The 25840-nt window shown below is 41.5% G+C and overlaps 1 protein-coding gene across 1 annotated transcript in view; it reads left to right on the forward strand.

The window, feature by feature from the left end:
• Window positions 1-25840, forward strand: part of DOPEY1 (dopey family member 1) — an 80907-nt gene that overhangs the window by 23215 nt on the left and 31852 nt on the right. Inside the window, exons 9-19 of the mRNA XM_018560868.1 lie at window positions 3470-3578; window positions 4223-4343; window positions 6107-6226; window positions 9612-9723; window positions 11120-11149; window positions 14315-14548; window positions 18870-19491; window positions 20333-20607; window positions 20968-21120; window positions 21692-21792; window positions 24855-25093. Of these exons, the coding sequence (XP_018416370.1) occupies window positions 3470-3578; window positions 4223-4343; window positions 6107-6226; window positions 9612-9723; window positions 11120-11149; window positions 14315-14548; window positions 18870-19491; window positions 20333-20607; window positions 20968-21120; window positions 21692-21792; window positions 24855-25093 (2116 nt within the window). The remainder of the gene's footprint in view (window positions 1-3469; window positions 3579-4222; window positions 4344-6106; window positions 6227-9611; window positions 9724-11119; window positions 11150-14314; window positions 14549-18869; window positions 19492-20332; window positions 20608-20967; window positions 21121-21691; window positions 21793-24854; window positions 25094-25840) is intronic.

The following is a 25840-nucleotide window of genomic DNA, read 5'->3' on the forward strand; positions in this document are numbered from 1 at the left end:
CTGTGCTGTGCAAGAATTAATTTGAAAGATACCTGGAGTTCTTCTTTAAAATTCAAAGTTCACTTGAACCAATAGAGAGTGTCTACATTTTTCCAAGTCACATTATTGTGGTGAGAAGTAGTGAAGAAGCGATGAAAGTCTGAAGAGTGATAACTAGGGATGCACCAATACCGTTTTTTTCGGTATCGAGTATGAGTAGCGAGTTTTTTTTTCCTGTACTCACCAATACCGGAAGTCCTATTAAGGAAGTTGGGCGGCGAGTAATTACACGCCGCCAGCTTCCTGATACCGGAAGTTACGGTATCGGAAAAAGCATTGGGAGTATTTGGGCGAGTACTTGCCCAAATACCCGGTATTGCTGTATCCATAGTGATAACCTTTATTGGCTAACTCAGAAGACTGAAAAATTATCAAATTTACAAAGTGCATTTGTTTTTTGTCAGACATCCTACAGTACTGGATTTCAGAATCACATTGAGATTTAATAAAACTTAAAAAGAAGTGTGATGACATACAAAAACTAGTTAGATTGCAATGCCCCTCCAGGCTCTCTATGTGCTGATTTTATTGGATAAACATCCGGTTATGCAGGGATCCTGAGGTTTTATCAAATACATCCGCGTATGCCTTTCTATTGTGCAAATGTTAAGCAGTGCTTCCTGTCTTTTTTGCATTGCATTTCTATGAGATTGTTTGAATTGAAATTATCTCCTTCATATGCATGCATAAAATATATTACATGTAAGGCACACGATACACTGTTAAATATGTATAATGACTTACCTGTCTCTGCTTTTTGTGTGCCCCCCTTCTTACCTTAAAGAAAGAAGGGGGCACCCTCTAAACATTGCCCAGCAAAGTATGTCTTTACATTTTGCCCAAACACTTACAGTCATCATGTTTCTAAACAGCCAGCTCCAAGATCACTAGGGCAGTGCAGTGTCCAGCAACTGTCCACCTACTAGTATGGAGAGAGGAGCATCAGGGAAAAGCGGCTTGCCTTGCTGTGCCTGTGTGTGTGGAGACGCACACGGCTAGCACATACAAGGGTGGCTCTAAAAGTTGCAGGGATTGCTTTAGCTTACAGTCAGGGTTCAGGCAGGCTGCATGCAAAAACACGTTGTGTAGGAGGTGAGGTAAGGGTTGATGCCAACACATCACAGTGTGTACTGTTTTCTTATATATTTTTTTTTTTTAACTTTATTGAAAGTGTGGCAAAATGACACTTCATTAATGGTGACATGTGGTGCGGTGAGTTGCGCTGCATTTATACACAGTGTTCACCACTGCACATGTATGGTGTAAACAAGGCTTATAGAAAACAATGACTTTCTATGTGCCATTGTGTTGAGCCTGTATTGATTTATGCAGATCAACACAGCTCAACAGATATAATGGGAACGAGCCCTTAATAAGAAGCAATTCCAAATGTAAATACCTTGACATTTATGTTTCTTGGTGTTTTATTAATTCTAATTGTAGTTCTTTAATGCTGAACTTTAGGAAGATATAAAATGCACAAATGAATGCAGCTCTGTAATTAATTAATACACTGTTAAATATTTTTCGATTAATTGCAAGTACCTGAATGTGATTTCGTATCAGCCTTTTGCAATCCCTATACAGCTGCTTTTACCTTTAGCAACTGCTAGAGGCAGAAGCAGCACAAGAAGCCAATCAGTTGTTCTACAGTACATGGAGCATGGTAATAGGAGCAGAAAGCAGAGTGACAGAGAGATGAGCTCATCAGTATGCTACTTTTCCTTTCACTGTCCAGTCACAGGCTGGGGTAGGTAGGAGATGTGTAAGTCTTATTGAACTGTAAAAGATAGAAATAAGGTCTCCTGCCCTGCCAGACAGGGCCGTGCTGTGTGAAATAGCTGTGTAAATTTCAGGACTGGATGGACAAATACAAATCTTTTTGGCAGGTAAAGCTCACATAGATGAAATACATAAATGTATTTAGCTCTTAGCCTGGAGTTCAGTTTTAAGACAGATGGATTAAGCATGGCAGTTAATGGATTCAGCATGTATTCAGCAATATTTAGAGATACCTGCATGCAGCTTTAGATGTCCCTTTAATGGGGTCCAGAGATACCTGCATGCACCTTCAGATGTCCCTTAATGGGGTCCAGAGATACCTGCATGCAGCTTCATAGGTCTTCTAATGAGGCCCAGAAATACCTGCATGCGTTTTACATGCCCTCTAATGGGGACCAGAGTTGCCTGCATGCAGCTTCAGATGTCCTCTAATGACGCTCAGAGATCTATATCTGCATCCGGCTTCAGATGTCCTCTATTGAGGCCAAGAAATATCTGCATGCAGTTTTAGATGCCCTCTTATGGGGCCCAGAGATACCTTCATCCAGCTTCAGATGTCCTCCTAATGAAGCCCAGAAATACCTGCATGCAGTTTTAGATGCCCTCTAATGGGGACCAGAAATACCTGCATCCAGCTTCAGATGTCCTCTAATAAGGTCCAGAGATGCCTGCATGCAGTTTTAGATGCCCTCTAATGGGGACCAGAAATACCTGCATCCAGCTTCAGATGTCCTCTAATAAGGTCCAGAGATGCCTGCATGCAGTTTTAGATGCCCTCTATTGGGGACCAGAAATACCTGCATCCAGCTTCAGATGTCCTCTAATAAGGTCCAGAGATACCTGCATGCAGTTTTAGATGCCCTCTAATGGGGCCCAGAAATACCTGCATCCAGCTTCAGATGTCCTCTAATAAGGTCCAGAGATACCTGCATGCAGTTTTAGATGCCCTCTAATGGGGCCCAGAAATACCTGCATCCAGCTTCAGATGTCCTCTAATAAGGTCCAGAGATACCTGAATGCAGTTTTAACTGTTTCCAAGAACGACTCGCATTCCTTACGGTCTGCAACCTTCCAATGGTGTTGGTGCTCTGGTGATCACACGGATGGCGCAGTGCAAAGCTCAGAATAGTCTCAACAGGTCACCGGCACACATACAGAGGAATTCATTATCTCTTGGATATGTTTAGTGAAAAATGTCACGACATGTCATTAGACATAATGACATGTCGTGAAATTTTTCAATAAACATATCTAAGAGATATTGAATTCATCTGTGTGTGTGCCGGTGACCTGTAGAGACTATGCATGCAGTTTTAGATGCCCTCTAATGAGGCCCTGGAGCTCCTAATGCCATAATGATCTGATACGTAAGTTTTAACTTACCAGTAGATCCTGACTCTACTTTCTGTGTCTCTCTATTAGTAAGGTCATCACATAGCTGACTTTCTAGATGAATTTAAAGTTTGTGTATCCAAGTTAAGTGTCTCTTTTAGAGAAGAGCTGTGACTGCAAGCAGGTAATTCTAACATTCATACAAGTACAGGTACACTTTAAGACAGTTGAACCTTTATCTTTTTCTCTATCAAATGGATATAACTTTATATATTGTATAAATGTGAGCACAATACTATTTTATTTTTCATTGCAGGCTATGGTGGGAATTTTGCAGGGAAAAGAAATGAGCAGAGAAAAATTACTAATGCAAGATTTAAAACCGTTCCGGATCCTAATAAGTCTATTGGATAAACCTGAACTTGGTATTTCCCTTGTCTCTTTTTACATAATTGCATGCTATGGCAGTTCTGTGTTTTAATAGTAACAGGACTTTGAGTGCGCATATATGAACTGTGTGCTAGGAATATACAGCAACTATGGCTATTGCTATTCTATGAGCAACAGTCTAATCCGAAATAACTAGTATGGTAGTCATTTTCTTACAGTGACCATGGATGTCTGTTTAGATCATTGTACAATCATCCTTATTATCCACATGGTGGTCTTTCTGATTTGGCCATAGGCATGCAGGATTGAATCAGCCAATTATCTGGTAGTGACATTGAATGGCAAGATCTGCCACATGGCTGGGCTGGATTTTTTTCTTTAATGCAGTTCTTCCAGCAGTCAGTATGTTTTCTTAGCAGTGAGTCTTGATGAAGTATTATGGGACCTTTTCAAAATTCTGTATGGAAAATATTCTTAATGAAATACCTGAAGTCTGAGTAGCTAACAACCTTTGTATAACTGATTCTGCATTGGTTGGCTTCTGCTGGCTGTCTCCTTTTATTTGATCAGTGTTGTACATTTACATATCTTGAGTGCTATATATCTTCTTATCATGTTGATCATTTGTGTACAGTTTTGTATGTACCTTGTACCAAATTTAATTTTACCTACAACACAGGTCCTGCAATTCTGGAAGATGTGTTAATAGAAGTATTCAGAACTTTGTACACTCAGTGCAAAGCAGAATTAGATCTTCAGACGCAGGCGCCTTTTAGTAAGGACCCTGCACAGCTAAGTAGGTAGGTTACATGCTTCTGCTTTCTTTTAAATTGGATTCATAATTGATTGACAGATAACTTGTCTCCACAAAGATGCAGGGATAAACTGGCAATTACTCAGATGGCTGTTAGAGATTGTTCTGATAGAGCATTATGGCATTATATACTTTCTGTTTTACACAGTTTGCATCTGAACTATTGCATATGCCACTTATACTTGGCCATATTTATATAAGAAACTCCAGGCAAATAAAATATTAACCCTTCAGTGAGGCTATTCTCTCCCTGCAAGGGTTTAGTGTTTGTTATTTTAGCTCCCTAGGCAAAATGGAAATATACTCACATGAATCGCAATTCTGGCTGGCTCCTAGACCAGTCCCTTCAACCTGTCTCCATTGCTGGAGCGGAGGAGGAATGTTTCTCAGCATCCTGGGGTCTTATACACTGTATAGGACATGATAACTCACAGGACCTTAGACCGCCAGAGTAGAGGGGAAGAGAGGCTCCAGGGAGCAGTCTAACAGCCAACCAGGATTGTGGTTTAGATGAGAATAAATCTGCTATTTTAGCTTCCTATACAAAACGAGCACTAAACCTTTGCAGTGTGGGGGTAGCCCCACTGCAAGGGTTAAGATTTTATTTGCCTGGGGTTCTACTTTAAACCAAACAGTTCTTTACTAGGCCTAGCTACTGCTCTCAACGCCTAGTGTTTTTTTTGTTTTTTTTATATACCTGCTCTTTATTATGTTCTTATTGCACTTCAAATACTGTCAAGCCTACATACCTTGAATGCAGATGTTACTATGTGTAAGTATATCAGGATGGTTCCTCTCTATTCCATTTGGCTCTCTTCGAACAGTTGGCACATAAATGTTTGCCATTGTATTAGCATTAACATGGACGTGAATTCAATACTTAAAATTTCTGCTATGTTATAGGGAACATTTAGAAATGTTAATTGTGCCTAAGCAGTACCCTGAAAATGTACTTTTTGTCTTGAATTTCTCCTGAAAAAAAGCAGTTCACTTCCTGTCATGAGGGCACCTAGGCTCTCCTGTGCATACAGGATCATAGCTGTTTATCTGCAGTGTGAGATCTAAAGCATTGCTGCCTCTGACTGCACATCTCAGGAGATTAGAAGTAAAATTTTGTGATTTCTGTCCTTTGCTGCCCACTGTTCTCCTTGCTGGAGGCTTTGACATGTGGAATCAATAGCCTGCCTCTACCAAGATGGCCACCTTCCTACAGAGACACAGTGCAGAAAAAGGCATGGTAAATTAGTAATATGGAAAGATCAGCTGCAGGGGGACCATACAGGCGACTAGTCCTTTAACCTCTGCCTGCCTTTATTGGGCACATCTTTCAGAGTTCATTTCCTCTTTAACTCTCTAAACATGTTTGAACACCAGGTTCTCAGTACTTAAGGAGGCGGGGAACACATGTGATGCCCAGCAAATTGAATTGTCCACCACTACCATGGAAGTTAAATTATTGTTCATCTATTCAAGTAGCGTAATTTTGTCATTTTGAGAAATATTTTTGTTACATTAAGACCACATGGCACTGACATAATCAGATACATTTTAAATGAACATATGTTGAGATTTCCATGGGTAGATCTTGTCCAGGAACTGTTTATAAAAGGGAGTTATTACATATTCCTCGGCCTGTTGTTTTTTTCATTCCTAATTATTTTCTCCTTCATTTGCCCTTTTGTGCTAACCCCTTTGGGCATTTCATTTGTGACTTAAAATGATGACAGTGCCTTTTATTTGTTGTTACAGTAAATTACGGGAAAACAAAAGGACCGCAGAGCTCATTAAAACAGCCAACCTTTTGTTCAACTCTTTTGAGCCTTATTACATGTGGGATTATATTGCACGCTGGTTTGAAGAATGCTGCAGGTAGGCACAAGTGCATTGTATTGCGTAAAAACCCGCCACTTCATTTGGCTTTTTATTTAATACCACTCAAGCTGTACAAATGATTTATTGTAGCCCAGGTATGTTTTGTCCTTCAGGCGAGTAAGTGTTTATTAACAGAGCAGTGACAAATGCTTTCTGATTCAGCTGAGATGCAGACTGCATATTATTGATATTTTCAATTGTTTCCCCCTCAAGCTTTTGTTCACAATAAATGTTAAAATATATTTAGAAGGTGCTTACATGATATGGATCTGTTTGGCTTTTAAACAGGTTTATTTTCTTCACAGCCCCTAAACCAATATCAGTTTAATTTACTTCTTAAAGGAGACCTTACCTTTCCTTTCTGTCTTACTAGATAAATAGATGGTTAGAGACTGTGAAGTACTTATCAACCCTAACAAAATGCTGCTTTCCACAGTGTCTGGCTTCATTGATGGGAAGCCAGACACTGTTATGTGAACCAAAGGTGAACATTAAATCTGAACTCTGTGATAAGCAAATATTGTCTAAATACAAGAGGGATGTGTATTCTTACCTCAATCTTGGTGTGCTTTGTGTATTTCTTCCAGGTCTGCGCAGTAGTCCAGTGTAAAACTTTGCCTCTGTGCAGGAGCTTCCCTTATTAAGACCAGTCTCCCTTTGTGCAGGGTGACTGGTCTTGTCTCTGCCGCCTCTTGTAGTTTTCTATCGGCAGCCTGTAGTGTGTTGGGCTTGCTGGGTCCCTCCAACATATCTGCTCTCTGCACAGGTTATGTGCCACACAGTGATTATTAGGGATGCACCAATACCGTTTTTTCAGTATCGAGTATTGATATATTTTTTTCCGGTACTCGCTAATACTGAATACCGATACTGGAAGTCCCATTAAGGAAGCCAGGCGGCCTGTAAAGACTCGCCACCCGGATTTCCAATTAGCAGGGAAGCTGTCTTCATGCTTCTCGTCCCTAGATGACAAGAAAGCATGGAGCCAGCTTTCTGGCCGATCAGAAAGCCGGGCAACATGTAATGATGCGGTGCCCGGCTTCCGGGTTGGCCTGGAAGCCGGCTCCATGCTCCCTCGTTACGAGGTGATCAAATGTGCACCATAGGCAGCCTGATTGTTTTCTGAAGCTGTCAAAACCTCAAATATCACTTGACAGGCATTTGAAGTGTTAGATATGTTTAATAATTGTGGAGAAAGGTGCAGAGTTGGCTCTCCTGACAGTTCAGCTGCTGTTACAGCTTCCAGTCCCATGGCATTTATTTAAAATTGATGTAGTCAGCTCCTGCCTATTACAATTCAAATAATGCAACTTGCCACAACTAGAAGTGTACTGACTGTGTCGAAATTGCAGAGAGAACCAAGATTTGATTGTAGGGTTTTTAGCGAAGGACAGAAGACAGGTAAGTGTACCTCACCGATTACACTCCACAAACACTGCAAGGAGCAACTCTATGTAACTTTACTTACCTTCTGTAAGGGATAATAGCACCTTAAATGCTTGCACCACAAATAACCTATGTCTTACAAAAAAAAAACCCACAATTAGCTCACTATGACTAACCGTCTGGTTTTAGGGTCCTTTGACTGTTTAGAGCCACTGCATCCTGCCCTTCTTTACAACTAAATTCATAGCAGGGAACCAGACACTCTACTCTTGTATGACTGTCCCTGTCTGTATCACTGTACATTCTCTGCATCCCCCCTTCAGTCTATCATAAATGCTGCTGCTAGACTCCTCCATCTTACCAACCTTTCAGTAACCACCACCCCTCTCTGGCAATCCCTCCAGTGGCTCCCACTTGGCCAACGTATTTGTGCAGAAATGCCAAACGAAAAATACTAACTAACATACAAAGACATCTACAACTCTGCCCCATGCTACAGCACCAACTCATCTGCTCTCTAGCCCCCTCCTAAGCACCTCCTCCCATGCTAGCCTCAAGGACTCTTCTAGCATCTCTCCTGTGAAACCTCCTACCCCAACCTGTCTACTTACCTCTTACTCTGTCCACCTTTAGGCGATCCCTTACAACTCATCTCTTCAGAGAAGTCTATCTCCCACATTACAACTGTACTTTTACTTTTTCCATCAGCTTATCACACACAGTTATTGCCTTTTACATCACTATACTGTTCATTTTGTAAAGCGTTGTGCAAACTGTTGGCGCTATATAAATCCTGTATTATAATAATAATGCTGTGGATGTAGGCTGCCTCAAATCCTTCTGTCTTTTCGTGTAAACCCAGACAGACTGGAGGATGTTAAGATCAGGGATCTGTGGGGGTGAAACCATCACTTCCAGCACTCCTTGTTCTTCTTTATGCTGAAGAGAGTTTTTAATGACATAGGCTGTATGTTTGGGGTCATTGTCCTGCTGCTGAATAAATTTGGAGCCAATCGCACATCCATCATCACACATGATGGATACGTATCTGCTTGTATTTCTCAGCATTGAGGACAGCATTGATCCTGACTACATGTCCAACTCCATTGGCAGAAATGCAGCCCCAGACTTGCAAGGAACCTCCACCACGCTTCACTGTTGGAGCAGACACTCATTATTCTACTGCTCCCCAGCCCTTTGGCAAACAAACTGCCTCCTGCTACAGCCAGATATTTCAAATTTTGACTCTTCAGGCCAGAGTACCTACTGCCATTTTTCTGCGGCTTTGTGGCCAAAAAGCCATACCTCCGACGTGGAAACAAGGTTCAGTGCCTGCAGGCAACAGTGAGGTTCCTTGCAATTCTGGGGCTGCATTTTTGCCAATGGAGTTGGAGATTTGATCAGGATCAATGGTGTCCTCAATGCTGAGAAATACAAGCAGATATGTATTCATCATGCCATACCATTAGGGAGGCGTGTGATTGGCCCCAAATTTATTCTGCAGCAGGACAACGACCCCAAATACAGCCATTGTCATTAAGAACTATCTTCAACATAAAGAAGAACAAGGAGTCTTGGAAGTGATGGTTTGGCCGCCAAAGAGCCCTGATCTCAACATTATTGAGTTTGTCTGGGATTACATGAAGAGACCGAAGTATTGGAGGCGGCCTACGTCCACAGAGGATCTGTAGTTAGTTCTCCAAGATGTTTGGAACAACCCACCGAGTTCCTTCAAAAACTGTGTGCAAGTGTACCTAGAATAATCAATGCTGTTTTGAAGGCAAAGGGCGGTGACACCAAATATTGATTTGATTTGGATTTCTCTTCTGTTCATTTACTTTCCATGTTGTTAATTGATAAAAATAAACTATTAACTCTTTTATTTCTGAAAACCTTTTTACTTGACAGTATCTTTTCACACATGTCTAAAACCTTTGCACAGTACTGTATATGTTTGTTCTTTATTTCTTATGATGGTCACAATGTCTTTTTCTAGACGGACACTGCATGCCAGGCTCCAGTCTCCTACAGAAAGCAGTAATCCACCAGAGTTACCACTCATCAACTTCTGCTTACTAGTGGATTTCTTGCTGGACATTGTGTCTTTGGTAAGTGCCTCTTAATAAATATATTATGCAAGAAGAGATGGAGTCAAGATGTTGGTATAATGGATTACTTTTTTTATTATTAGTTTTATAATGGACTACTGGCACTAGAAGTAGTCCCTAACTGCTCCATTTTGCTAATTCAAAAGTTTATATAGTTATTTATACTACGCATTCGAGACAGTTATGTCTTTGGGGTCGCATAGACTTTCCTCTGTATGCTATGTGTGGTTTGGAAGAGGGCACGATGATTCATTTATTATGGCACTGCCCCAAACATCATAGATATTGGGAATTTATTTTTCACTTGTTGAACTCTTTATATTCTGAAAAACTACTGATGGAGCCAAAGATTGGCCTTTTATGTATTCCTAGAACCCCTATTCTACCCCCATAACCAAACTAGTTCAATGTATTCTTGATTATTGAGTGCTTTCGTGAAGCCTTAGGGTACTGTGTGACCCAAAAGACATACACTTACAACTTCTCCCATGACTGAACATGTCTAGTGCAATTAAAAGTGCATTTTCTTTTTCTTCATATAATTTCCTCTGACCCGTCACAAAGACAGCCCATTAGTAAGTATAGGAGAGTGTATGGGTCAGGAGTATACAACACAGAGTTCAGAGAGTGGCTACTTGTGTGTTTGACCTAGAGTATGACCTGTGTGCACCCTTACATGCCCCCTGTTCCCAGTTTCCCTTTGTACACAGCATGCACTCTCTCTGCACTAGGTAGGTTCTCCCCCAGTGCCAGCAATATATCCATTCCCCCCATATGCAAACCAACACAGAAAGGATTGGCAAGATATAGCTACCTGTTCTGGCGCTCTGGTCACTTCTGATCCACTTCTCACATCCACCCCAGGCTCTTGTATTTCATGTCACATACAAGAGCCTGGCATGGAATCAAGAGGAGGTTTGCGGGCACCAGTGTGCTAATATCAAGATAAATATCTTGCCACTGCTTCCCTACACCACCTTGTATATGGGAAACGCGCATCAGTGATGCCATCTACACGTCAAATGGCTGCAACCGACCGGTAGCTGACCCCCTACTATATAAAATTGTACCCCAAGGTTTTATAAATCCTTTTACCAACAAATTGCAGCCTATTCTTAATTTCCACAACGTACTATAGACCATTAGAAGGTATGTAGGTCAGTAAACATCTACATGTCAAAATTCTACACATCTTTTGGCACTCAGCAGAAACTGCAAAAAATAAAAAGTAGTTGTGTCTTCTTTTTCTTTTCTGTTTTTCCTGTCAGGATTTTCTGTTGAAAATCATCTTTATAATATGTCCTGAAGTCTTCTTGTGAATTCTGTATGCACTGTATTAAATAACCGCTCAATCTATTTTTTTCCATTCTTTAAATCTTTGCTTTCCTTTCCCAAGCCTACTAGAAGTATGAGAGTGATTTGTCAGGTACTGTATGACAGCTTGTTTTTCCTTGCCTTCAGACTCATGCTTACACCAACACATCAGAGTATTTGTGTCCTTCACCACACAGCAGGAGGGGGGGGGGAGTATATCCTCTAAGGATTTCCTGTCAGTTTGTGTGTTTCTTTTTAGCTTGTTTAAGGAGCTCATTTTCACTGTAGTTGCACTTTTTCTAATACATATGGAAAATATAAATGTATCAGAAATGAATTTCAGATATCCACATACTTATGAATTTAACTTTAATCACTTTGGCGATTCAATGGCGTGGCTGATTCTGAAAGATCTGAATATTTTGATGTTTACACATGAAAAAACAGTAGAATAATTGATACTATAATTCCTCATGCTGACAGGCATACTTAGCATACATCACATCTACCATGTTTCGCCTTTGGAATAAAAATTGTAATGCCAAAGATGATGTTTTGCTTAATACACAGGGTGATTGTTAGCAGATTAAGTGGGAAAACAAACCTAATGTTCGGTGATGAGGAGCCCGTGTATGGCCATCTTGAAGAACTCCAATTTGTATTCCTTCACAGAATTTGTTTTCAGTTGATCTGGTTTAATTGCCTAAAATATGTCATAGGCCAGCTGGAATGTGAAATTAAGCATGCACTGGGAGTTCCTGCTCTCTAAACTGATGGACTAAAGAGGGGAGTGCTTCATGTACATGAGCTAATAAGCAGTATAGGCAGTGTTTAGGGCTAGTGTCAACAATGTGGCGAAAGGAGTCAAGACATCAGGGACATGTCTGTAATATTTTGTCATTCTCATTATTTGATGCAACAAGAGCAGGTAAATGCAGTGCATTTGTTTGCATTAAGCTTGTTATGTTTGGTTCCATTCAAAAGAAATGGTCAGAAACTGGCCAAGCATGGTCTCTTCCGGTGACTAGAAGTACTGGTCCAGGCACTGTGCATGGTTTGGTTGGCACATGCAGTGCTTAATTTGGTCACCTTCGCTGCAGGGTGTGCAGACATACCCCTGACCGTCGTTTGGACTGGAATATGTACTGAAGTATATATATTTATCTAGTGTAAGGGGTGACAATTTGTAGATTCCTTCCTGAACAGCCTATATCAGGGGTGCCCATTAGGTAGATAGTGATCTACTAGTAGCTCTCAAAGCTGATGCTGGTAGATCAGGAAGGGTGTGAATGGCGGCCCATTTATTCCATTTTGGTATATTTATTTAGCTGTAAACACATGATTACCTATTAGCCTGAGTCTGCTGAGCCAAGCTCCCTGACTCCTTTCTGCTGGATACTGGTGGTTGAAGTGCTATGTATTACATCAAAGAATATTAGTTTACACAGCCTGCTGCACTGCACTGTTTGCAAAATACAGCAAGGTGAGCCAGGAGAGAGAGAAAGGAGAGACAGCCAAGAGAGCAAAGAGACAGCCAGGAGAGAGAGTGCGAGGAAAGACAGCCAGAAGAGAGAGCAAGGAGAGACAGCTCGGAGAGCGAGAAGAGACAACCAGGAGAGAGAGAGCGAGGGAGTTTTTTTTTGTTGGTAGATCTCATGTAGCTAGTCATTTGAAAAGTAGATCTTAACACAAACAATTGTGGGCACCCCTGGCCTATATCATAAAATGTAATTTCAGACAAATGAAGATCAGCTACATAAATTGGTACTTTTGTCACTTCACATTATTTGTAGCTAATTGGTCTTTACTTTTATACTTTGAATTGATACATTTCAGTTATTTTTGTTGTAAGCAGCTATAATGCATAGTACAGAAGCAGCTGACATGTACCAAAAGTTGTCATCCTACCTACTTTTGATTCCATATTTGTAATGCAACTTATGATAATGTCATGCATACTTCGAAGAATCCACAGATACCATACTATGTGCTTGATGAAAAATGTTTGTCTTTTGGCTCAATACTTTTGATTGTAAATACCAAAACATACTTTGGTTTGTTCACTGGTGCCAGGATAAGGTTAAAGGAGAACTATGGGCCTTTTCCCCATAGTTCTCCTAAGGGTCACGGGAAAAAAACACAAACTAGCGTTCTACCTTGACCCAAAGCTCCGTATATGTAGTAGTAAACCATCTGCACTCCTTACCAGAATAGTAGTAAACCTGCAAAGCAGGTGGGTGCTATGCACCCACCTGCTTTCAGTACAAGCGCTTTCGGGGTCTCAACAGTACACCTTCATCAGGTACTGTTGAGACCCCGAAAACGCTTGTACTGAATGGCAATTTTTCATTAAAGGACTTTTTGCTGCAAAACCTTTTGGTGTGCTGGTGACAATCCTTACTATATTACCAAAGCTCACGCAAGCTATAGCTCCCGGTATACTGTGCCGCTGGAACGGATCCCGACATTGCTGTCGAGATCAACCCAGCTGTGGGATTGACAGCTGGCTCTGCCTATCTAGAGGCAGAGCCAGCTGTGCCCGCCCCCTCCCCCGCCCATTGCGCCAGTCAGCACTGGAGGATCGGAGCGGGAAGGGGGGGAATTCTTGCGGGGAGCCGTGAGTGACAGTCACGGCTCTCTGCAGGGATAAATCGAGAAGTGAGCGAGCGACGGTATGTGTTCGCTCACTTCCCGATCTACTGAGCCGACCTGTGACAGTTTCATTGTCACAGATCGGCTCAGATTATGAGGCTGAGTGAAAATCACTCGCCTCATAATTCTCCTTTAAAGCTAAAATGGAAGCTCAACAAATATGAGTAGTATGCATTCCCCTCTGATCTGTGCAGTATTGCAGCATGAAATAAATTCCTGCACTTTGCCTTTGTGCAGGAGTTTCCTGTATTAAATACTAATCACTGCTGCTCACTGTCCTTGTGCAGGGTCACTGGTCTTGTGTCCGACCCCTGAAACGTTCTGCAGGCAGTTTGTAGTGGGACTTGATGAGTCCTTCCAATAGCTCTGCTCTCTATACAGGCTATATGCTGCACAATGGCAATGTCCCCACTATTTTACCCTGGTTTTGGGGTTTTGCAAAGGAATAAGCTACACACAAAGTGGAGTTATATCCTCATTGGCTATTGGGAATAATATTGAAATGTAAGTTTTTGTGCCTGCATGCATAATGCATTCCGTGCCTCCCCTAAGAATGAATGAGATGCAGTGTAGCCATTGTCTGTGTGTATAACTGTACTATGTCTGCTTATTTTCCTATGTTTAGGAGACATACATTGAAATACAGACAGAGCATTTGCCTCAGCTGCTCCTTCGGATGATTTCTGCACTAACCAGTCATCTTCAAACTCTGGATCTCAAAGAACTGACTGATTCACTTAGACTTTGTTCAAAAATCCTCAGCAAGGTCCAGCCTCCTCTTTTGTCTGCAGGCCTGGGAGGTACTGTCCAGCACCCTGGTGTACAAAACTGCTCCAGTATGGAGAAAGAGGAGAGGAAGGTAATACTTGTTAAGGCAAACTCTTATGTTTAAGGATTTATGAAAAATTGCTGTAATTTAAGGCATTTTAGAATTTGCATTAATATATTTCCCATGCATGACAATCTTTCAGCAGTCTGGGCATCAGCGAAAAAGCCAAGAAAAAATAAAGAGGAACTCCCAGGATTTAATAAAATTACCCTTGCAGTGGGACTCCTGCATTGCAAGGGTTAAAAGTGAACTACGGAGTAAGAGATTCACCCAACTGCGTGAGAGACAGCTGCCTCTGCCTATCTAGAGGCAGAGCCAGCTGTTGCGGCCCCCTCCCCCATTTCGTTCCTCCACTCAGAGCAGGAGAGGAGAGGGCGGAATCCCTGCGGGGAGCGGTGACTGACGGTCACCGCTCGGAGATGATCAGGAAGTGAGCAGATCGGCGGCATGTTTCTGCTCGCTTCCCGATCGATAGAGCCGACCTGTGACAGCTTCTTTGTCACAGGCCGGCTCTAACTATGAGGATGAGTGAAAGTCACTCACCTCATAAGTCTCCTTTTAACTGCTGATACCGGTCTATGGGCAAAAATAAAGTTACACTCACCTGATCCTTGGTCCTGCAGCAGTGACTGCTCACCTTTTCTCCGGCTATGGTGTGTCCCTTGGCGTCCTCACGTCTAATAGACCTGCATTAGAAGTGATGATGTCACGTGTCCTTTGTCTGCCAGAGCCTGGGGAAAAAGAGGCTATAGGGACATGTCTATCAGGCAGATGGGTCCAACGATCAGGTGTTTATATGTTCTTTATCTTAGTCCCTAGCCCAAAATGAGCACTTAACCCTTGCAGTGCGGGGGTCATTTTAATAAACCCTGGAGTTCTTCTTTAAGGCTGCTGGTCAAGAACTGCAGATCTACCTGAAGTCTGACAAATGCATTGAGCAGCCCATGATGATGGGACAAAAATGATTGCGCCGCAGCACACAAAATAAATAGCACAGGCTTTTTTGAGTTGCACATGCACTGTGGTGCATTGCAATGGACGTGTGTTGACTTGGTTTACCACATCACAGGTGGTGTGAATAGGCCCTAAGAGCTATGTTTAAAGGAGAACTATGAGGTGAGTGCTTTTCACTCACCTCATAGTTCTAGCCGACCTGTGACAATGAGACTGTCACAGGTCGGCTCAGTAGATCGGGAGGTGAGCGAACACATACCGGCGTTCGCTCACCTCTTGATCCTGTCACGGCTCTCTGCCGTGACAGGGGAGGGGCTGGATTCCCTCCTTCCCCCTCCGATCCGCCAGCGCTGACTGGCGGAACGGACGGGGCGCGTACAGCTGGCTCTGCCTCTAGATAGGCAGAGCAAGCTGTCAGTCACGCAGCTGGGCGGATCCCGGCATAATTGTCGGGATCCGCTTCAGCTGCGGCGTCTCAGTATACCGCGAGCTGCAGCTCGCGGTATACTGAGCCTAGGGTGACGGGAGGACGCTAGTTTGTGTCCTCCCTTTACCCTAAGGAGAACTATGGGGAAAAGCCTTAACCCCATAGCTCTCCTTTAACATTCCCATACTGGAACTGACATTTTGTTAAAAGGCGCTTGCAGAAAGCTTTAAAAATGCTTTTCAAAATCTTGCCTTTTTCGCACAAGCTGATGTTTTGTGTAAAAAAAACAAAAAAAAACCTCCATGTAGCTATATATGTTAGTATCAGCTGCCATTTGTGAGTAGATCATGGTTTTCATCCTTACTTGCCTTCTTGTTCCCATACTGTGTACTGCAAGCACAGCTGCCTCCATGTGGCACAAGGATTGATGTCCGCCTGACCCACATTTCATATTTTCCCATCAGTAACATAATCCCCTTTGTGTATGGGGCATCTGGGCTAGGAGCTGGGAATAGGCTGTGTTGCTCAGGTGAACAAGCAAGTGATACTTCTTTCACTGACATGCACTTCCTATTGAGAGTTCTTCACTTTCATGTATCATAGAGTCTTCCTATCAGCAGGAAATGTTTCTGCAACATACATTTTAAGCCACAGAAATGTTTCTCCAACATGCATTTAATGCACTTTAAATGCCTTTGTGATGTTTGCTGCAAACAGAGAGATCCATGTTTTTTTTTTTTTTTTTTTAGAGATGCTTTTTATTGAGATTTTCAAGTGTCGTAGACACAATAATAACAAACAACCGTCAGACATACATCAACCGAGTCAACATAACCCAGGCAATTATGCAATATCTACACACTCTTCACTAATCATACGATTACGAGGTTACACAATAGAGAGATCCATGTTTACTATGATACTAGCAAAAGTGTTCTGTTGCATGGTATATTCTCTAACCCATCTCAATCTGTATACTTTGCTGTACACTACATCTTCTAATCCTTGTACACTGTGCTGTACATGACATATTACAGACTGCCCCATTTCATACACTAAGCCGCTCGCCTACTCTAGACCACCCCACTTGATACACTGTGACATACATATCATACATACCATAATATTCATTCTGTGACATACATATCATTGTACCCGACCTACTCCACACCTCTCCATTAACCATGTTGTACATTACATGCTCTAGTCTGCTATATTCTGTACAGTAAACAGTACATTGCATAATCTACACAGTTCATCACAGAATTGTCATATTTATATACAGAACATTTTACTACTATCCTTTTACATCCACCTCTATCGGTTATTATCCATTAAATAAATGACCTGAGAAAATCATGGTTTATAATTACATTAGTCTAGAAAATAACACGGAGTAAAAAAAATAAGTTCATATAAGGAAGTCATACTGCTTCATGTAAATAAATTCCTCGGCATCTAATGGCAGTGATATGGTGCTTTCGCAGTCCACTGTATGCAGATGGAAGTCCCAATATTTGTAGAAAGCGCCACACTCCTCACTGTGCAGTGGTTCAGCCCTTTGGAAGACGCCTCTGCACCTAGATGGGAAACCTTAGAAAATGGGCTTATCACTCTGTACAAATATTAATAAATGAAAAAGTAAAAAAAATATATAGGAATCATTATTCAGTGGGATCCTTTGCATTACACAACAGCTAGCAGCTAGCACAGGCTGTTCATCTGCAGGGTTCTTAACCCTTTTGCACAAAATATCACAAATCCTAGAGCCACCAGGCTGGCTGTGCTGTGGTAGGGCTGTGTAAATCTCAGGCATGGATAGGAAGAAATTTAATTCTTAAGCAGTAAAGACAGCTCCAATATATGTATTTAAACTTCATATTTTGCTGATGACATTTTAGTTCTGTGTGATTTACTCACTTCCTTTTATTATCTATACAGCAGTAGTTTTACAACTTCTTTGCCACAAGGTAGCACTAATAGAATGAGAGGTGGGGCATTTTCTCTTTGGTCCCCTTCCCTTACAAATGCTTTAGAACAGAAGTTCACAGATTTCCAATCCCTCTTGCTTCACAACGTAATCAGTAAAGCACGATTACTTTTGCTTTAAGTTTAGATTTTATGAATCAGATAGTGATTGGGAATGAGTAGTGTCTTCCCTAGTCTTTTATGTAGTGGTTCCAGGAAACCTAAAAAAAAAACACAAAAGGCTAGAATGCATAAGGTACACACTTTTATTATGCCACAGGGGGTGTGGAACTCCTATCGCCCGATACCCAGGACGTGCAGTTCCGGGCGCTGGGCTGGTGTTTTTTTCTTTCTACATTTAGCCCTGCTTCGGGCAAGCAGGGCTAAATGTAGAGGGGGAGCTGTTTTGTACAAGTGATTTGAGCAGCTGTACAGCCGCTCAGATCACTTGTAATCAGCCTGCTTGGGAATAAACGCACACATATGGCATTGTGTGAGTGCTGCCCCCATTTAACTGTGTGACATATTATGGTAGCCAGGCAGCAGTGCTCTCTAATACACACAATCTATATTAAAGGGTAGGTTCACTTTACCACGTAATTTGGAAAAATGTAATTACCCGCCCAGATCTTACCTTTCAGCGAATGGTCCTTCTCCTCCACCAGTTATTATCCGTACCCCTTACTGTCATCTAGCCCTGCACTATGGATTTTGAATTTCGCTCACAAATTGCGAGCGTTTGTTGGTCAGCGCGGTCACCTCACCGTGCTGACCAAGAAGAAGAGGAGAAGCGCTTCTTAGCATGGTTAAATACAGTTTTGGTTAAAATAATGTTTTGTATCAGGACAAGTAGATTGTCATGAGAGACAAATAGATTGGGCCCCCGCTGTAGTCCTTGGACAAGTAGTTTTTAAAAAAATGTCCACACCCCGGTGCCAATATTGTATTTGTGCTTTTAGTTTCTAATGTCTATTATTTACTGGCCTTGTTTTTTCTTCTCAGCTGTCTCCAGTCACTCCTGAAAATCCTGGGGATGTCTTTGAAGATGGGGAGAACCCCCCAAGCAGTCGTTCATCAGAGAGTGGCTTTACAGAGTTTGTGCAGTACCAAGCTGATAAAATTGATGACATTGATAGGGCTCTGAGTGATGGACAGGGTGTAGCTGGTCTCCCCTTGGGTAGCACTTCTTCAGAAACTGAAACCACATCTACTGTTGGGTTTGAGGAGACAGTGGAACAGCACACTTCCAAAATACCACAGGGAACGACTCCACGCAGTATAAAGGGAACACAAAAAACTGCAATGCAATGCTGCTTGGAATATTTTCAGCAGTTCCTTACAAGACTTATCACTCTGTATATTATTCCCAAGAGCCCAACATCCCAAAAAGCTGCTATAGACTTTCCAAGTGAACCAACTGGAGCTCCTGCAGACAGTACTAAATGGGAGATGCCTACATCAGAAAACGGTAAAGAAAAGACAACCATCAAACCAATTACGCCAAAGGAATACCGTCCTGCCTTCATTGCTGCATGTCAGCTTTTCCTTGAATGTTCCAGTTTCCCAGTTTACATTGCAGAGGGTAGCCATCCTTCAGACATTCATTCCGAGAAGGTGGATGGAGGTAACGTGCTTGAGTAAAGAAAGCATGCAACTCATTCTGTATATATACATTTTACATTTAATCATCACAAACCTTTAAATGTTTACCTATTTAATTTAAGCCCTTGGTTTAATATGCAGTACTGTTCACAATCCATCATATCCACAGTAGCTTTGGATGGGCTTCTCATTAATCACAAACCAACTGATACAGAGAAAACTATTGGTAAGCTCAGTAAAGCTTAACTAAAAGGAGGGTATAGTTAGCAAACAAAAAAAAAATTCATTTGTTAATCAGGTATTGTACGGTGCAGAATGTAGACAAAGTACAGAACTGAACAACCGGCCTGGAAAGCCATTGTGCAGTGCAGAAAATTTAGCAGCATTTCTCTATGTGAGGAGGGCATAATATTGAACGCAAGCCTCTGAGATTGAGATGATCAAATGTGGTGATATAGACCTTTGCCATGAAAAATAGATCTCCATGGGGTATGATCGTTTGGAATCTCTTCTTGTGTTTTCATATACATCTTGTGCATGACTGGGGAGCCTAGATAGCAAGTTTCAGTAAAGTTTCACCATTATAGGCTCACAGGAGATATATGCAACTGAATGCTACCATTAAATCCAGTGGTGTTAACAATTGTTGAAACATTGTGCAAAACTTGCCCATTGAGACCAGTCAGGTATTTGTTTCATATGAAAGATGAAAAGTTATTGGCTGCTATAACATTGCCAACAGTTCCACTCTTTGCTCCACAATCTGGTCTAGTATATCTAGTTATTGCCAGTCAAGCACTATCTATATATTTGTATAGAGTATATTTATACAGTTTATTTACTTTTTTTTTTTTTTTGATCAGACTGTGAGAAGGTTCAACCACCCTTGTGGCTGCAGACACTCATGAACGCGTGCAGTGCAGCAGTAGACTTCAGTATTCAAAGTGTGGCCATATCTCTAGTGATGGACCTGGTTGGCCTGACCCAGTCTGTGGCCGTGGTGACTGGAGAAACGGCAAATGGCTTGGAATCATCTCAGCCCTTAAGTCCAAACCAAGGACGTGTTTCTGTTGTTATTCGTCCACCTCTCACTGAAGGCAATTTAAGATACATGGCAGAGAAGACTGATTTCTTCAAGGTAGGGAGATTTTCACATAAACCGTTTTACCCATGTTTCTTCTATTACACATCATTATTTTTCTGTATATACATATTTCAAGTGCATTAGACCAAAGTACAGTTGCTGTAAGCTATGTAATTTAAATCCATAGGTTGCACTGGCAATTAGAATTTAATAATCTTTTTCTATAACCTACTATGTTCTGAGAAACACAATAAATCTTTACATACTGTTCATACCATATTACCCAACTGTGTGACTAAAATATTTTGATCATTAGAGCTAATAAAATGTAATGTATGACTACTACGAAAAAAAATGCTGTCCTCATTTCAACACATCCCATGTGACATTGTGATTATTTTTTTTTTCTTTAAGAATGTGGCACTGACACTCTGGGAGCAGTTAGGAGATCGAACGCCTCAGCACCATCAAAGAAGCGTTGAACTCTTCTATCAGCTACACAATCTGGTCCCATCTTCCAGTATATGTGAAGATGTTATAAGCCAGCAACTGACCCACAAAGACAAGGTATTGCTACAATTGCAAACCATATCAATATCTTTGTACAGAACAAGAAAGAAAGATGTCTTCTTTATATTTATAAAGCTATATAAAGGCTATTTTGCTTCTTTCAAAAGAGTGGGCTTGTTGATTTGGGGGTGTTGATTGTGTTTTGGGTGTTAGTATACTGAAAATTGAGCACTGTCTGTCTTTATGTATAAGATGGCAGATTGTGTGATACAACTGACTGTAGTAACTTATTTTAGGCTTTTCAGCATGATTGTATGATTTCTGACAGCCTGGACAAGAGGAGACACATGAACTGTACTTTGAAGATCACTGAAGTCTTGGCACAGGAGCAGATTAGAAACACACACAAAATAGAGTTCTACCTGGATCAGAAAGTGACCTTGTAATATAGTAGATTGTAGTTGGAGAGTGTGGTGTGATTAGATTTATTTTTCAGTTAGGGGAGGGAAAGAGTGGTAACGGCTACAAGGACATGATCTCTAATGGCTTTGACTATTTTCATTGGCACAATGATTACTGGAATAAAGCTAGTGGCGTTAATTATAAGTATTGTGTTTCATCATTACAGAAAATCAGGATGGAAGCTCATGGGCGATTTTCAGTCCTGTGGCACCTAACCAGAGATCTTCATATGAACAAGTCTTCATCCTACGGGCGCACATTTGACAGGTAGTGCTTCATTTTTTTCTTTAGTTCAGACGTTAAAAAATAATTAGATAAACCCAATTTATAGTAGTAATAAGTAACTGAAATGTTGACGCAAACTGGAAATTATGTTTTTCTTGATAGTGAAAAAGTAGAACACTTAACAGACTATTTTATTGTTCTGATGTGTTTTAAAGGGACTATAAATTGGCATTTTGGTTATGGCTGAAGGCCCTAGATCTGTAAAGAGCCACAGAGTGCTGCAGCCTAAATCAGTTTTAGGTGAACCAGTCCTTAAGTAATGCGTCTTCAGACTGTATTGTTGATCTAACACCTCTAAAGTGTGTTACCTGTATGAAATAAAACATTTCATATCTGAACTTTCAAAATATGACTAAAGCATGTTCTACAAGTTCACATTCCAAAAAACAAGATAAGAAGTATTAAAATGACACTAAACTCAGGAGTTAAATCTTAAAAACAAACACATTCAAGTACATTATCTATTAACAAAAATGTATCTCATTTGTGTATCACTCGGCTGTAGATCATCAAATCTTCTCTGAATTGGTGCTGACACTGTCCTGCCTTCTGGAGGGTGGCTACTTTTGTTCCTCATGGTCCCTGTGTGTGTTGTAAAGTAGTCACTGCTCCAAGCTCACTCCTGTGATGGACTACAATCTCAATACAAATTGATAAACGAAACATGAGATTGTAGTCCATCACAGGAGCGATGGCTACTTTACAACACACACAGGGACCACGGGGAACAAAAGTAGCCACCCTCCAGAAGGCAGGACAGTGTCAGCACCAATTCAAAGATGATGTGAGGATCTACAGCCGAGTGATACACAAATAAGATACATTTATGTCAATAGTTAAGGTCCTTGAATGCATTTTTAAGATTTAACTCCTGAGTTTACTGTCACATCTATCTTCAGACATTGATTTTTGTTTAGGACACCCATCACATGTGTTTTTAAATGGGTTAACTTACAATTTTAATGTATATCAGTTGTTTGTTATAAAGAGCATTCCCATTCAAGAACAGAAATTTCCCATAATAAAAGATGTGCTGAAAACATATAAAAAAAAACCAACATATTTGTATTATTGTCATTTCCTATTCATTTCAGTGGGCCTGCAAAACAATCCAACATAAAATAATTTTTAAAAATTCTCTGCACTTTATCCTTATTACGTGAACAATTATAAAGAGGTGCCTCTATAATTACATTTTGTGCATGCACTTAAAGTGATATTAAAGGTTCATTTGTTTTTTTTAATTTGTATAAAAAGTAGGCCCATACTTGTGCAAATCATTTGTTGTGTTATATTAGAAATATTTAGTTCCTTGAATTCTAGTGGGTCCCTGCATCACTCCCCCCACACCCCGCACGGGTGCCTCCATCAGCTGCTGTGGAGGCACCCGTGCATGCTCATTCCTGGCCATGCTCACAAGTGGCTGTGTGCGTCCATCGACACACACAGCCCTGCGGCAGGACACACCCAGACTTTAGTCATTTAAGGGTGTATTTATAAACAATTTGCATTTGTACATTTGTTCTGTGCGAATGGAGGCAAAAAACGATTTTGTTAGTAGGGATATACCGATACTGGTAACGCCATCGGTGCAGATACAGAGTATTTGGGAAAGTGCTCGCCCAAATGTTCCAATACTTAGCCTGATACCGGAACTTCTGGTCAGAGGGAGATTCCCTCTGACTGGCAGTGCTACGAGGGAGCATGAAGCCTGCTTCCCGGCCAATCAGGAAGCCGGGCAGTGGGTCAGGAACCGCCTCCCCACTTACTAACTTGCTAGTGAGCCAGCTTTACTTGTTGCTAGCAGCCTGGCTTCCTGAGCAATCAGGAAGCCGGACGGCATGTCATGATCTGCCTCCCAGCTTCCTGTTTGGCAAGGAAGCCGGCTTCACTTCTTGCTAGCAGCCTGGCTTCCTGACTAATCAGGAAACCAGGCTGCCTTTGAACGTGAAGCTGGTGTTTCGATAGAACACCAACTTTCCAGGCAATCAGGAAGATAAGCCGGGCCAATGGTTCCCCTGGGATGCCAGTTTCGGTATTCGGTATAGAAAAAATACCTGTACTCGTATTCGATGCCAAAAAAAAATCGGTATCCGTGCCTTTCTAGTTATTAGCATTATTTCTAGGAATGCACCAATACCGTTTTTTTGGTATCGAGTAGGAGTACCGATGTTTTTTTTTCCGTTACTCGCCAATACCGATACCGGCAGGGCCATTAAGGAAGCCAGGTGGGGTGTAATGACTCGCCACCTGGCTTCCTGATTAGCCGGGAGGCATGTAAAGACTTGCCACCCGGCTTCCCAATTAGTAGGAAAGCCTACCAGGTGACGAGAAAGCATGGAGCTGGCTTTCTGGCCAATCAGGAAGCCGGGCACCATGTAATGATGCGGTGCCCAGCTACCTGATTGGCCGGGAAGCCGGCTACATGCTCCCTCGTCATGAGGTGACGAGGGATCATGGAGCCGGCTTCCCGGCCAATCAGGAAGCTGGGCAGCGTGTAATGACTCACTGCCCGGCTTCCTGATACCGAGTTCGAGTACCAGTATCGGTATCGGTGCATGCCTAATTATTACTATATATTTTCTTTCCAGAGCAATTGAAATATTGGGTAAATACTGCATTATGGTGACTAGATGGAGCTAACGAGCATAAGAAATAATTTTTTCTTTCCTCCGCTCCATCTAGTGACCATAGTGCGGTGTTTAGCTAAAATTATATTCAGTCAGGAAAGAAAATATATTAATAGCATTCATTTTGCCTCTATTCGTACAGAATGAATGTACATGCAATTTTACAGGGTGAATAGCTCTGCAACTTGTTCATAAATACACCCCATTGTGTTTTATGTTACCAAAAGACATGCATTTTAGTGCAGAAAGGTGCACCAGGTGAACAGACTCTTAGTCAGGGTGTGAACTTTATTTATTGCTAGGAACAAACTAAATAGGTGCGTCTTTGCAGTTACCCAAATTATATTTTATGTACACTGTGATATTGTCACAGTAGTAACAAATCCTTATAGATTTAATTTTTTCACCCTACAGGTCTTTGTTCATCATGCTGGATAGTCTAAGCAGCTTAGATGGTTGCACCTCTTCTGTGGGTCAAGCCTGGCTACATCAAGTGCTACAGAGACATGACATAGCAAGAGTCCTGGAACCACTTCTCCTCTTACTCCTCCATCCAAAAACACAGCGAGTGTCTGTACAGCGAGTCCAGGCTGAGAGACACTGGAGTAAATCCATGAGGCACTCTGAAGAAAATAGGAAAATCTTTACCACATGTAACAGTAATGATGGTATGGAATATTATAGACGACTTTGTGCAATTATTATTGTTGTTGATCTTAACTAATAAATTTAGATACAAATCATCTGCCAAGCTATATGCTGGACGGATGACATTTACAGGGCATTTTCACCACTAGATAGAGCCAAGGGGCATAGGAATTTCCTATGCTCCTAGGTTCTGTCCTGTGGCGGGAATACCGTACAAATGTCATCCAACGTATGGCTGGACGGATGATTTTATAAATCAATGTTCAGTAATGAAACTATACAGCATAGCCGGGCTGGGAAATTGCCCAATCTTAGACCCATAATTTCAATACGCAAGGCCTAATTTGACATTGTAGCCACTTCTACACACACTCTGGCACATTCATGATATGTTACTCAACATGTGTTGTGAAGCCTCACCCTTCTTCCCTTCAAGTGTTATGTGACCAATCTTCAAAAAAAAAACATATCTAGGGGCTTGTCCTGACTATGGGTGCGTAAAAACGCATTTCACACGAGCTCTGTGCCGTACAGGCTGTGGTATCACTCTTAGCTTGCTCGTCCAATGTGGTGCCTCCACGCTCCTCAATAAACCCACCCACTTTGAATAGCTCATCTTGGAGGCTTAATGAGTCTCTCCTTAAAGATCTTGTGATTAGTGCGGAGGTCTCTTGTGAAGTGCAGGCTTTCTTTTCTGTCAACGGGGGGGACCACCTCTAAACCCTGCCTGGAATGAACTAATCCACATAGAT

Source organism: Nanorana parkeri, unplaced genomic scaffold (genome assembly GCF_000935625.1).
Source record: "Nanorana parkeri isolate BGI_ZX_2015 unplaced genomic scaffold, ASM93562v1 scaffold483, whole genome shotgun sequence".
Taxonomy (NCBI): Eukaryota; Metazoa; Chordata; class Amphibia; order Anura; family Dicroglossidae; genus Nanorana; species Nanorana parkeri.